The sequence below is a fragment of the Plecotus auritus genome, assembly GCF_963455305.1.
Source record: "Plecotus auritus genome assembly, chromosome: 1".
Lineage (NCBI taxonomy): Eukaryota > Metazoa > Chordata > Mammalia > Chiroptera > Vespertilionidae > Plecotus > Plecotus auritus.
The window spans coordinates 93,130,681-93,143,896 of record NC_137770.1 but is presented as its reverse complement, the minus strand read 5'-3'; the positions used below and the strand labels follow the sequence as shown (position 1 = coordinate 93,143,896).

Sequence of the window (13,216 nt, the reverse complement as noted above, 5' to 3'; positions counted from 1 at the left end):
ACATACATACACACACACACACACACACACACACACACACACACACACACTAGAGGCCTGATGCATGAATTTGAGCACAGGTGGAGTCCTCAGCCTGGCTGGTGATCGAGGCCAATCAGGGCCGGCTGGCCGGGGAGAGGGACCGAAGGAGGTTGGCTGGCCATGGGAGGTTGGCTGTGGGAGTGCACTGACCACCAGAGGGCAGCTCCTGCGTTAAGCATCTGCCTCCTGGTGGTCAGTGCACGCCATAGCTACCGGCCAGTTGTCCCGTCGTCTGGTCATAAGGGTCACTTAGGCTTTTATATATATAGTTATATAATTTCATTGACTTCAGAGAGAAAGGGAGAGGGAGACAGAGATATCAATGATGAGATAGAATCATTAATTGGCTGCCTCCTACACACCCACACTGGGGATTGAGCCTGCAACCCAGGCATATGCCCTGACCAGGAATCAAACCATGACCTCCTAGTTCATAAGTCGATGCTCAACCACTGAGCTATTCCAGCCAGGCTACATATAATTCTTTAGCATAAAAACTAGTATCCCATGGCTTGGCTGTCTAGTAAACAAAAATGTACCTTAACATTAGACTGGCCCTCTCCTGACATCTCAAGAGAGGCCAGGTGGTCAGCGACATACCCAAGTTGGAGGACATGCATGCATCCCTTCGTAGGGCTGAGCAAACATGTTTAAGAAATGTCCTTAAACTTGCTCTCGTTCTATTGTTGAATGGATAACTCTGATGACCTTCACAGTCTGATGTCCATTTCCAAAGGGGTGAGAACTTCAATCTAAGAATCTCAAATAAGGCAGATAAAATAAACACAACCCTAGAGTTCAAACCAGCTAACCCACTGTCTCCTTTCACTGAGGAAATGAAGACGTTGATAGGAACCTAGGCTATGTCACTCTCCAGTAGCTATAAAGTTCTCTGAATTTACAATAAAATTTTCAAATAGTCTTTGTTTTGGAAACACATCTGTTCCTTTAAAGAGGACAAAAGTACCACTGCCCTGTGCTTCCAGTGACGTCATGTGGGGAAATCCCGGCCTCAGTTCTAAGGTATATGTAATGATGTGTGCTGCACAGGTGAAAAGTAAAGATATAAAGGGAAGGACAATATAAAGAACCAGTGTGCAAAAACTAAGAAAGCATCTTGCTTTCAGGATTTTTGTTTTTTTCCTTGAAAGGTCACAAAGAGCATGTAGCCTTTGCTAGGAGTTATTCACTGCGTTTTGAAATCCCTTTGTCTATATGTATTTAAAATCTAACATACTGAAAACCTAGTTTAAGGTGATAAACTTTCATCAACATAAAGTAAAATGTACAATTACAAGCACATTTTCAATTCTTGGATAGAGTGCTGAAGCTCTATTTCTAGAATTGGTAAGTTCTGTTCTCTATTTCCATGTATAAAAGATCTCACAGTCTTGGGGAAACACTTCTTTAAAAAATGAAATACAACAAATAAGGTATGCTGCCGATTCCTGGGGGAGAAGTTTCCCAGAGTCTTTGAATTTCCTCCTATCTTCCTTCTTTACAAGATTTCTAAGACTAAGTCCTTTACTACAGTCTCTCAAACAAGGTAAAAAAGAAAAATACCCCCTAGATATATTCCTTAGATTTTCTATTATGCTTCTCAAGTTCCCAGTAGCTTCTGAAGTAAACCTAAGATGAATCTGGAGTTATTTTTTATTATGTTTTAATTTTAGTTCCTCTTTAAGGTCTAAGATGAAATAGAGGATCATAACTGCTATTCTTGAGAATGCATTTCATGGCACAATTCATAGATGACCTGTGCAAGGTCAGTCACGGAAAAAGGACTGACATGATAGATGACAAGTCGAATCCAGCTTTCAGTCTGGGAGGACTTCAGGGTAACCTATTTAAGCTTGCTCTACTAGTATTTAGTGCAAAATGGAGAAAACATTTCTGTTTAAACAGTACCTTTTCGATGTATTCTGTACAGAGATCTCACTTTGGCTTAGCTAGTCTCATTTAGAGACATAGGAGAAATTATTGCTCAAATCACTGATCATTAAGGGTCATTTTTTGTCACATTGCAAGCACTGGTGATTGTGGCAAGACGGCGTAAACATTGTCCACAGGATCCCGGGTTCTAGCCACACCATGTTTTTTACGCCTCAAATCTTTGCATTTCACTCTGGCCGCTCGCGTGCCCCCCGCACCCCCCGCTGCCATTTAAAACATAACTCCCCAGCAAATCCTTGATATTCCCAAGTCAGGCTGGTTATTTCCTTCTCTGTGTACTCATAGAGCTTTGTACCTACCTGTACTAGAGCACTGATCAGATATTATAATTATCTGTCTGTTGTCTCCACAACTAAATATGAAGGCTTGTACATTTACCTCAGACTGACTGTGTGCTGGGCACTGTTCTAAGCACTTTAGATATGTCAGCTCTTTCATGTACATCACAACCCTTTGAGGTAGACATTAGCATTACCTCCACTTTACAAAAGAGGAAACTGAGGCACCAGGAAGTAAGTCATTTTCCCATAGACACATAGCTAGTGAGCCTTGGAAGTTGAACTCAGGCAGCCTGACTTCAGAGTCTGAGCTTCTCCTATTATTCTTTGTGTTTGCCTAAGGGACTAAGGGAGGTGGTTCATAAACATTAAACAAATAAAAAGAATGATCATTCTGATGTCTCCATAGTTTCCTAAGCTTAAATTTAGAAACACATTTTCTTTGTCTTAAAATTGATTTCACCTTCTCCCTGGACTATGGATGAGTTCACTTGTCCAGAGAAAACTCGCGCAGACTGGGGACGAAAAAAACAGTTGGGAGGAAGCAGGCCTGGGGTTTGCTGGCTCTGCTATGTCCATGTCTTAAATGCTTAGCACCTCCCTCAGGTCCTGCATCTGTGACACCTACAACAGCCGCTCCCCACAGCTGCTTTGAGATGTACTGTGTACACAGTGTGACATGAGATGCTTTGGAATAGAAATACCATTAACAAGAAAAACATGAGTCATTCTTTATAAACGATGAGACTCAAGGAAGACATTTTCACTTTGGGGACATTTCAGATAGAGAAGCTTTTCATTGTTGTTGTTTGTTTAGCACCCAAATCATTAGGAATTGGATGTGTTTATTTTTCCTCTTAATGTTTAAATTGTTACCTCTTTTGTGTTGTGTGAAAATCCCAGTTGTGGGAGAATCAGGCGCCCCTGCAGGAACAGGTCTTTGTAGACAGTGGTTCCCAGGAGCCTTGGAATGTGATTCTAGGCCCCCACCCAGGAGGTGCTGGCCCACCTGAGTCAGGGCCCAGGCAGGCGTCCTCTTTCTGAGAAATGCTGATATTGTCTCGCTGTTGATAATACATACTTTATCCTCATTGGGTTATTGTCCTTATTCCATCTCAGTACTTCCCTCCAAAATGAGCTAATTTTAAAGTGTCAGATTCAAACTGGCCCTGGTGGACAGAGCTATTCATTTCAACCCAGGTTCTTTACAAATTTAGGTGATGGCACCACCTCCGCAGTTCCACTTTGGCACCCCCCTCACTCCCACTCGCCGCACTCTACGCCACAGCCAAGCATGCGTTTTTATGCTGAAAATCAGTGATGCCATTTCCCCCAAAAGCCCTTGCCCTCTGCAGACCCTGCACCTCCTCTGCTCTCCTAATCTCCTGGCCTGCTCACACTGGGCCGTCTCCTGAAAGAAGCCTTCCCTGGTGTCCTCATCAAAATCACTGCTCCCATCCCAAGGTCTGGGTGCTCCCTTTTCCCTCACAGCACATCACAGTCTAATAAGTCTGCATCTCCACTTCCCCTAAGCCTCACGAGACCGGCACTGAGGCTGCGCATCACCATGCCCTCCCTGTGCAGTGCCCGCGAGAGGCAGTGCTCCAGGTGGCGATGGAAACGGGCTCTGCGGCCAAAGGCGTCCGACCCAAACTCCAGCTCTGCTACTTAGCACCTGTGTGATCTTAGGCAGGTTACTCAGCTTCTCTGGGCCTCTGTCTTCTCCATCAAAGGTCTCCCTTAGAGGCTTGTGTGGGAATTAAACGAGAGAATGCACAGAAGTGCTATAGAACAGTGTTTGGCATGTGGAAGGCTTTTAAAAAGTAAGCACTCAGTATATTTTTGTTAAATAAATAAAACATAATAGAGTTTTGCCCTGGCTGGTTTGGCTCAGTGGATAGAGCGTTGGCCTGTGGACTGAAGGGTGCAGGGTTCGATTCCAGTCAAGGGCACATGCCTGGGCTGTGGGCTTGGTCCCCAGTAGGGGGCGTGCAGGAGGCAGCCATTCAATGACTCTCTCTCATCATTGATGTTTCTATCTCTCGCTCCCTGTCCCTTCCTCTCTGAAATCAATAAAAAATATATTGAAAACAAAAAAACATAATGGAGATTTTCATTGTGCCCTGTCTCCTCACCACTGCCCAGGCAAAGTGTCCTTCCAGTCGAGTTCTCCCTGCAGTCTGTGCCCTGAAGGAGCTCCTCCACTTCTGCCCGAGGAGCCTGCTGACTCCGCTCTCCCTGCCACGTGATTAGTTCCAGCTTCGATCCTTTCATCACATCACTTCCCAGAAATGTGTGCTCATGAGCCACACCACCCCTCTTCCTTCCTTCAAGTATTTCCTGAAATGTGACCTCCTCCGTGGAACCTTCTTCGAGAGGAACTGAGCTCATCAGTCTATCTGCTTCCAACAAATAAGTTAAAGGTTGTTGTTTGAGGTTACAAAGCTATAAATTGTCTGAACTCTCCACTGGACAAATGGTCTCACCGTCTCAGGGCAGGCTGGATTTCTCCTCTGCCTGCTCTTAGGAATGAGAGTCTAAGAGGGCAAAGGGTTTGTTTAACTCGCCCGGTACACATTTAGCACAATGCCAACCGGCATGGATGCTGAATAAATGATTGGATGACGATTTAATTAATGACTTTGTCCATGCCAGGAATGAAACCCTGAACCCTTAAATTTGTTTCCCCTGTGTTACAATATGTTCTGATGCTGAGTCTGTTATGAAACTGGTTTTCTGCATTTACTTTCACAAAAGAATAAATACAAAAGAAGAGAGAAATTACATGAAAATGTCAAATTAATAAAATTACTTTCTACATCAAGAGTCCAAAGATACCCTTAGAACATGGCATTAAATGGTGCCTCATAAAAATAAAATAAAACAAAATAAAGTTTAATTGCATATGCTTTAAGAGTTATTTTGTAACTCTGAAATGGATAACCAAAACATGTCAATACTCAATTTTAAAGTACTTGTTGTATTCGGTTCATGCGCCATTATGGAGAACTTACACTCAGAGCAGAAAGATTTGTAGCAAAGCATATGACCTTCTTCCCACTACAATGACCATCCCCTAATTAGGCAATGCATCTGATAGTCATTAACAGGAATGAGATAATGAATCACTTTCTCTCTTCTTTGTTAATTTGCTGTAACCAAGCGGCTAATGGATGTCAGAGCTGAGTGATTGCACTGATTATAGTGATTTATAGTTGCAACAAAACAATTTAAAACCATTCTGATTATTCATGTTTAAGATGCTTTATGTTTTGTTTACTAAATGTTTTATGTCCCCCTTTCACCTACCCCGAAAGTGCTGTCCCCCTCCTACCCTGGCACTGTCCACAGAAAGACCTGCTCCTAGAAAACCTTGAAGTTGTGGGCTTTTTTTTTTTATTGTTTAAAGTAAGCCATCTCATTTTGTTTACATATATCACTATCTATATATAGATATATAAGGTTTACACAATAGAAAAGAAAAGCCTTAGGGCTGGAAAGAAAACTTCAGTGGTGTCTTGTTCAAAAGAAGACAGAAATAAGAGGAAATAAGGCAAACTTCAAGCTACTTACCTTGGGGCTTCCAGTCCCTTCCTCACCCTCCACAGACACATCAGTGGCCAGAATCTCGGCTTTGATGGTATCCAGAGCCCTGAGAATCCAGCTGTGCTGCCGTTTGATTTGCCTCTGCAACTCCTTCCACTGACTTGCAATCATCCGCAGCATGTCCTTTAGTCCTTCTCCAAAGGAAGGGGAAAGCACAAGTCACGGACTTGATTGCGTTTGTACCCTATTATTATTTATTTAGTAAATTAGATGGTTATTTCAAACAATAAACGTCCTTTTTAATGACCATTACCCTCACCTGCCATACTAGCATTTGTCACTTGGAATAGAGACTGGGAATGTTTGACTTGACATAAGGCATAAGGACACAAAAATTGTGTAACCATATAGATTCATGGTTTGGGATTGACTGGGATTCAGTACATGGACTAAAAAATTGCATGTGGAACAAAAATCACAATATATAAAAATTATTAACTATAGCTTCACAAATTCAAATAAAAGTTCCTGAGTGTATCTGTGTGGAGATGCAATAATGATCAGAAAGATGTATGGAAACAGGTAAAGTTAATTCGATGAGAAATACAGTAAATGGGCCAGAATTAAGAAAGCAGTCTTTAGCATTAGCGCATCCGATTAATGCTGCTCTTTTCTTATTTAGCTGTGGTAAGCTCAAAGCCAGAGCCAAATTGTAATTCATCCTGTCTTACGGTCTTTTACTACCAGGATAAGTACAACCAAATGACAAAACTATTTTTTATTTATAATCTGTTCCTCATGAATACATTTAAACTGGGGTAAGAATTGGTATAAGGCCAAAACTCTGCTAATACAATGACCAACAAGGAACATGCAAGACGTTCATGTGTGTGAATTGGCAGGGAGATAATCAGATATCTCTAGCCTGCCAGCTTTGTATCTGTAATGATATCTATAAGTACCTCAATGCATATGCATCGTAACTAAATGCACAATTCTCATTCATTATCTTAACGTTATTTCCAGAGCACCTACATCAAAAAGCATGTCAATGTGAAGTTTTCAGAAATGTGATTTCAACTGAAACTCAGGCGAACAGCAAGCCCAAAATAAAATGAACAGACCATTTGGAGGCAGTATTTCATCTTATAAGTATCACAGCATTGTATGCAGTATATGAAACATTTATAAATCTTGAAGGTCAATCTGATAATGTAAATATTAATAATACATAAGGAGGTGAATATAAGCAGTAATTTACAGCAATGCTTCTTCATTCTTAATAGTCTGGAGACATAAAGACTTGCCATATTTCAGGAGGATTTACCTGCTTTGTGAGATGCAATAAGCTCGAGAAGCTGGTGTCCTTCCTCCTCCACAGCTTCCTTGAGAGCACAATGACTGTCTACATTCAACTTAAAACTCTGTAAGGAAAAAGATGAGCATCAAATCCTGGTAGGGCAGTTTACATACAACATCCCTACAAAATTACTTGCTACTTTTTATCAGGAACTACAGAGTCCAAGTTACTCAATAGGCAAACTAATTTGCAATACTAAAAGCTATTGATATATGGGATCTGGGCTCAGAATGTTTCCATTAGATTAGCAGAGTGCATCTGTTTGGAAACAGCTGACAAATCTAGAAGTTCATTGGGTTTTTATGGAAAGTCACATCCCATAGGCTATATCAAGGGTAGCAGTATTCTACAAAACACACTGAATTCCTACTAGCACACATGAATTCTTTTTTTCACTTTTTAAAAATGTTAGTAATAGCATTATTTATGAAATCATAAAAATTTGGCAGCGTAAATTTATTAGCCTTATGTGAACATATATAACTCCATTAATATAGTAGATACTCAGCTCTGTTTCTGAGATAGCATGCAAACCATAGAGTATAGAGGTGAGTTTTGATGCTATATTGAGGAGTTGAATGCTTTTCATAGCTTTGATTTTTAAATGTTTATTTCTTACAATGTGATACTGCTTTATAAATGAATAAATCTAGTATATCAGGGGCATTTTTCACTCATGATAGTCATCCAAAAAAGAAAACCTGATGTCGTGGCTGAATTCCAACTCAGAGCCACTTCTTTCAGGAAGCCTTCTCTAACCCTTACACGAAGTTAATTATCCCCTCTCTCTGTTACCTCTGCTCTTTATACCTGCTTCTATTGTAGACTTTATCAGACTGTATTCCGTTTTATTTCTGTACTTGGCTACCAAATTATAAGCAATTTGCAACACTTGCCAGTTTCACATTTATCTCCAACTCATGTCACATACGAAATGTTTGATAAATGTTTGCGGGAATAATGGGTATCTGTTGAACTGTGTGAGTAGCACTCTGTGAAGGTGAAGGTTTCCATTTCAATATTTCGAGAAACACAGATGGTTTTCCAAATATTTTTCCATCTCTGGAATGTTGTAAGAGGTTCCAACCACAGGAGGTCCAATGGAGAGTAATTATAGTAACCAATCTGTTCAACCAATGGTTAGTCTTCAGGATAAAAATGTACTCCTTCACTTGACTAATTGGAATGAGCATGGATTCTGAAATATTGCATGCCAAATTTTGGCTTCTCTGTGATATGGCTCCAAAATATACAACGTATTTTGCTCCCACTAAACACTGAGCCATAGCTGTGTGCATTGCACTGAACTTAGTATTAAGAATATTTGCAGAAGTTGAAGATGGTACAGTCCCAGTTGGAATAAAATTTAGACAAAAGAGGTTAAACAACCATAATTGTGAAATTGGGTATTCATTCATTCATTTATAAACCATGTATTCCTCCTATTCTGTATACTATGGCGGGTAATAGCAATTGAGCGGTTATGAAGCATGGCCCCTGGCATCAAAGGGCACCTGCCATGTTACAGGAGAAGGATGTGTAGTGGTGAGTCTGGGTTCTCCTGTTTTTAGTGGGAAAAGGGGGTCTTTTTAAAGCTCAGAAGAAAAAGGGCATCAAAAATCAGCCCTAACTGGTTTGGTTCAGTGGATAGAGCGTCGGCCTGTGGACTGAAGCGTCCCAGGTTTGATGCTGGTCAAGGGCATGTACCTTGGTTGCAGGCACATTCCCAGCGGGGGTTGTGCAGGAGGCAGCTGATTGATGTTTCTAACTCTCTATCCCTCTCCCTTCCTCTCTGTAAAGTCAATAAAATATATATATTTTTAAATAAAAAAAGTTGCAAATGAAGGAGATAGGGCCAGGCAGATCAGGCCTTGAAGTATAAAAATAAAAATTTTGACTAAAAAAAATTGACTCAAAAATTCATCTGACTAGAGGCATTAGAAATAGCAAAGTTTCAGCCAAATATGACAGAGACAGTATTGGGTTTCCCCAAAGGTTGTTCACTATTTCTTATATTTTCCTCTTTCAGTTATAGGTACTTGGTTGAAGAAAATAAAGTATGGCAATGTATGGGAAGCCTGATGCTTCTGGTCAATCCATAGGATATAATACCTATGAAAAATGAAGTATCTATTGTTTTATAGGTTAAGCATGGCTGCATTTACTTTTTGCCCATGCAGTGGAAAGCCCCAACTCTGAAGGCCATGCAGAATGAGGTACATGTGCATCTCAGGGAGAAAGGACAGGAAAAAGAAAAACACTGGAGATCCACTCCATAGTGCCAAAATCTAGGAAGAAACATATTCTAGACATTTCCTCATGACTGTAAAGTTAGCACATGCTCTTTTTGATTCTATTTGCTTACAGCAGACTTATGCTGAGTGGCTGGTGATCATGAGCTTGGGAAGGGATGTGTCAGGCCCATGTCTCAGAGGAGAACAGAACATAAGGACCTGTGAGTAAATTGGATAATTTGACATAATTCAGGCCAAAGTATAGACTATATGCAGCTGGGTCTGGTTCTGCCTCAAGATGATATAAAAGTGCTTGATTAAGAAATTGGAAAAGATGAGGTATTCATTATTAGAAAAAAGATAAGCTGATAAGCTTGATGCTGTAGAAAAGAACCATTTAATATAACTATTACCCAAATGGTACAATATTGCTTGATTTTCAGGTGCACCCATTAACCATTAATGTTATCAGCTAAGGAATTCACAATGGGCCTCTGAGAAGGCAGCCAAACAGGCACATTAACAAAATTGTCAATGAAATTTCTGGCTCCTAAAGGATTCTATAATAATCTCTCTCTATTCTACACCCACCTCTTCCCTAGGGAAGGAAGCTTAGACAAAAGGGTTTTCTTTTTATTTTCCTTGAACTTGACACTTGGACACATTTCCATTCTTGTGCTTCTAACACATTTCCTCATTAATGCCTCATGGCATATAGTCCCTCTGAAACACCCATAGCACTCTCAGAGAACGCAGGCCATTTTCTGGAGATTTAATTTATGGCAACAACATTGCCATAGACAGAAACCACAGACCTATGTCACTGATGATGTGAAATTCCATAAATATGAGTAACCTGAGTCCTGTGGGACACCACATCTTTTTTGGTATCTTTACAGCAACATGTAAGTGAATGTCTAGAAGAGAATGATAAGGAGATGGAAAATACAGTGACGGAGACAAAGGACTAGATTATCAACAAGATGGCATATCTGTGGTTGACCAATGGATATTTCCATTACTGCAGCCTAGCCTCACCAGCTTGTCCAGATCCGGGTACTTACTCCTTGGCAGGATCCAAATTGTGGTAAGCACACCGATAGTACTTGGATCATGATCAAACCTTACAAAGCAGATAAATCCTATTCCATTCAAATTTCTAATCCTATTCCATCCAAATTTCTGCAGAGCCCAGTTTGATGGAAAAGCGGAGGTCATGTGGAGATGAAGTGAAACCAAGGACATGTATTGCCTTGATGGACAAAACTATGACAAATGTGAAGAATAATTCTCATGAGGGATCATAACAGATATGGATATCCTGGCACGGGAAGTAATGGGAATGAGCATAATCACATTCAGAGGCTTAAAGATTCAAAGTGGTCCAGTCTTAGCAGCATCATATCACAAACACAGACTATCAGTCATTCCCATGGAAGACCGCTAGTACCTGCTTGCTCCATTGAGGTCCCCGAGCTTTGTGTTTGTGAACAGAAAGGCTGAAAAGAGTTATCAAGGCTTTTTAAGCTTTTTTTTTTTTTTTTTTTAAAGCATGGATTAATGCCATAGCTATGTATTGAGCAGTCTCTGCCAGGCCTATAGATACAAAGTTAATACAGAATTTTGGCACATGCAGCTTGTAGTCTGTTGGGTAAAATAAGAGAGAAAATAGCCTCATAGGACCCAGCAAAGAGTAAATGTGTGATTAGGGGTTGGTGTATAATAGAGAGCGATGGGGCCTTAAGCAAACTAAACAATGATATGCCCTGCCTAATGAGATTTAATTTTTTTAAATTAAAGCATCATGCTGGCCAAGTAAAAACAAGACTGTGGCCGAAACCGGTTTGGCTCTGTGGATAGAGCATCGGCCTGCGGACTGAAGGGTCCCGGGTTCGATTCCGGTCAAGGGCATGTACCTTGGTTGCGGGCACATCCCCAGTAGGAGGTGTGCAGGAGGCAGCTGATCGATGTTTCTCTCTCATCGATGTTTCTAGCTCTCTATCCCTCTCCCTTCCTCTCTGTAAAAAGTCAATAAAATATATTTAAAAAAAAACAAGACTGTGGGCTACATGTGAGTGTGGTAAGTGCTGGGCAGGTGCTGTGGGAGCCCACTGACATGCAGGCCCAGAGGCGCCTTCACGGTAGCAGGAGTCAGGAGCCACCAGCAGCTTGGTGCAACTAGGACAGGTGTAAGCAGGACATGTGGAGCTGCGGCTACTCAACTCAAAGAGCCACGAAAGAAGATGCAACAGTATGGATGAGTGACTGACGCAGGTCTGTTTCTAGAAAAATCTCTCTGGCTATTGTGTAGAGTTTATTTTAAAAGGCAGACTGGAGACAAGGAGGCCAGTTAGGAGACTGCTATGGTAATAGAGGCCAGATGTTTCTGCATGCTCATATTTTTTTTAATTAAAAAAAGATATGCTTTCTCTTCTAAATGAATGGAAGAAGGGAAAATGGAGAAAATCTTTTGTCTTTTTAAGCTTTCTTCAGTGCATGAGAGCAGCATGTGCCAGATTTTAGCTCTTTGGCTGTTCTGATGATAAATACCAGAGGTTATTAGTCAGGAGTCTCCAAAAGTGAAAGACATATTGAACTGATGAACTTTTACTCCCACTGTCATTTTACAGAGACAGTATATATGCTGATGAATAAGGCACTTGATGGCACTTTTTCTTCACACAAAAGATTTTTACTACCCTAGGAAAATGAAAACTTGCTTTTTTACAAGGGGGGAGGAAGAATGTATGTTTGATCAGAAAAGCAGAGGATTGAAGTCACCTACTACCTGTCTCAGGCCATCTCTGTGGAGGCTCCCCTCTGAGCTGTGCCCTGCACCCTCCTTCATTCCCAGGGGCTCCGGATGGGAAAGAAAGTCATGAACCCAGGTCCCCGTGCCACACCTGGCAGTCTTTCTCTCCTCTCCCCCATGCCATCTGTAGAGGATGGTCAGATGGTACTCAAAATATAAAATGCAACCTTACAAATGCCATATGTGCCAGGAATTGAAAGATTTTTATTAGTAAAGATTTCCTTGTTTACTAAAACTTGTTAAGACGTATAGCCATTAAAATGAAGATCATAAAAGCACATGAGAAATGCATAGAATATATTAAAAGCAAAAAAAAAAATGAAGTCTCAATTGTATCTCTGATAAAATTATAGCTATGCAAATGAATGGTCCCAGTGTGTAAAAAAAGAAGACTGTAGGGAAATACAACAAAATGTTAACTTTAATTGTGCATGGTAGGACTTGGGAGTTAACAAAGTCTGATCTGATGGAGTGAGTTCTCAGTGCTTTAACTTTCTGAAACATAAAATGAAAATAATACTGTCTAACTCCCAGGTTGTTGCAAGAATTAGAGACAATGATTGTAAAGCATTGAAGCAGTGCCTAGCAATGAGTTGGCCTAAACAAAAATCATTAAGAACTTTTAAATTCATTTTCTCCATTTTCCAAATGTTCTATGTAGTAAACGGGACTACATAGCATTTTTAAGTGACAGGTGGCACTTATTGTGGAAGCTCCCTGAACTCCCCAACGCGGATACCAGGTTCTCTTTGGCTCTGTGGCACTGCCCAGCCCCGGGCCTGCCCACAGGAGGCACCAAAACATAGAAGCTATTATCTGAGATTTAGGGGAGAGGCAGCACGGACTGAGAGGCTGGTGATCGGGGTCTTCCTTCTGCTTTAAGTGTGTGCCCCTGGATGCATCCTCCTTTCTTTCTAGGCTTCTGTTTCCTCATCTACAATCCAGGCATTTGGACTCAATATTTAGCAGTCCTTAGATGCTTTGGTTTTCT

General features: G+C 40.9%; 1 protein-coding gene across 3 annotated transcripts in view; it reads right to left on the bottom strand.

The window, feature by feature from the left end:
• Nucleotides 1-13,216, bottom strand: part of AKAP6 (A-kinase anchoring protein 6) — a 495,085-nt gene that overhangs the window by 209,977 nt on the left and 271,892 nt on the right. The window contains exons 6-7 of one of the 3 annotated variants that reach the window (XM_080685020.1): nt 7,147-7,243; nt 5,847-6,010 (exon numbers count right to left, since the gene is read on the bottom strand). The exons of 1 other annotated variant lie outside the window; for it this stretch is intronic. In XM_080685020.1, coding sequence (XP_080541146.1) covers nt 5,847-6,010; nt 7,147-7,243 — 261 coding nt within the window. Of the gene's footprint in view, nt 1-5,846; nt 6,014-7,146; nt 7,244-13,216 lie in introns of all 3 variants that reach the window. One more of the 3 variants, XM_080685019.1, reaches the window with a different exon arrangement.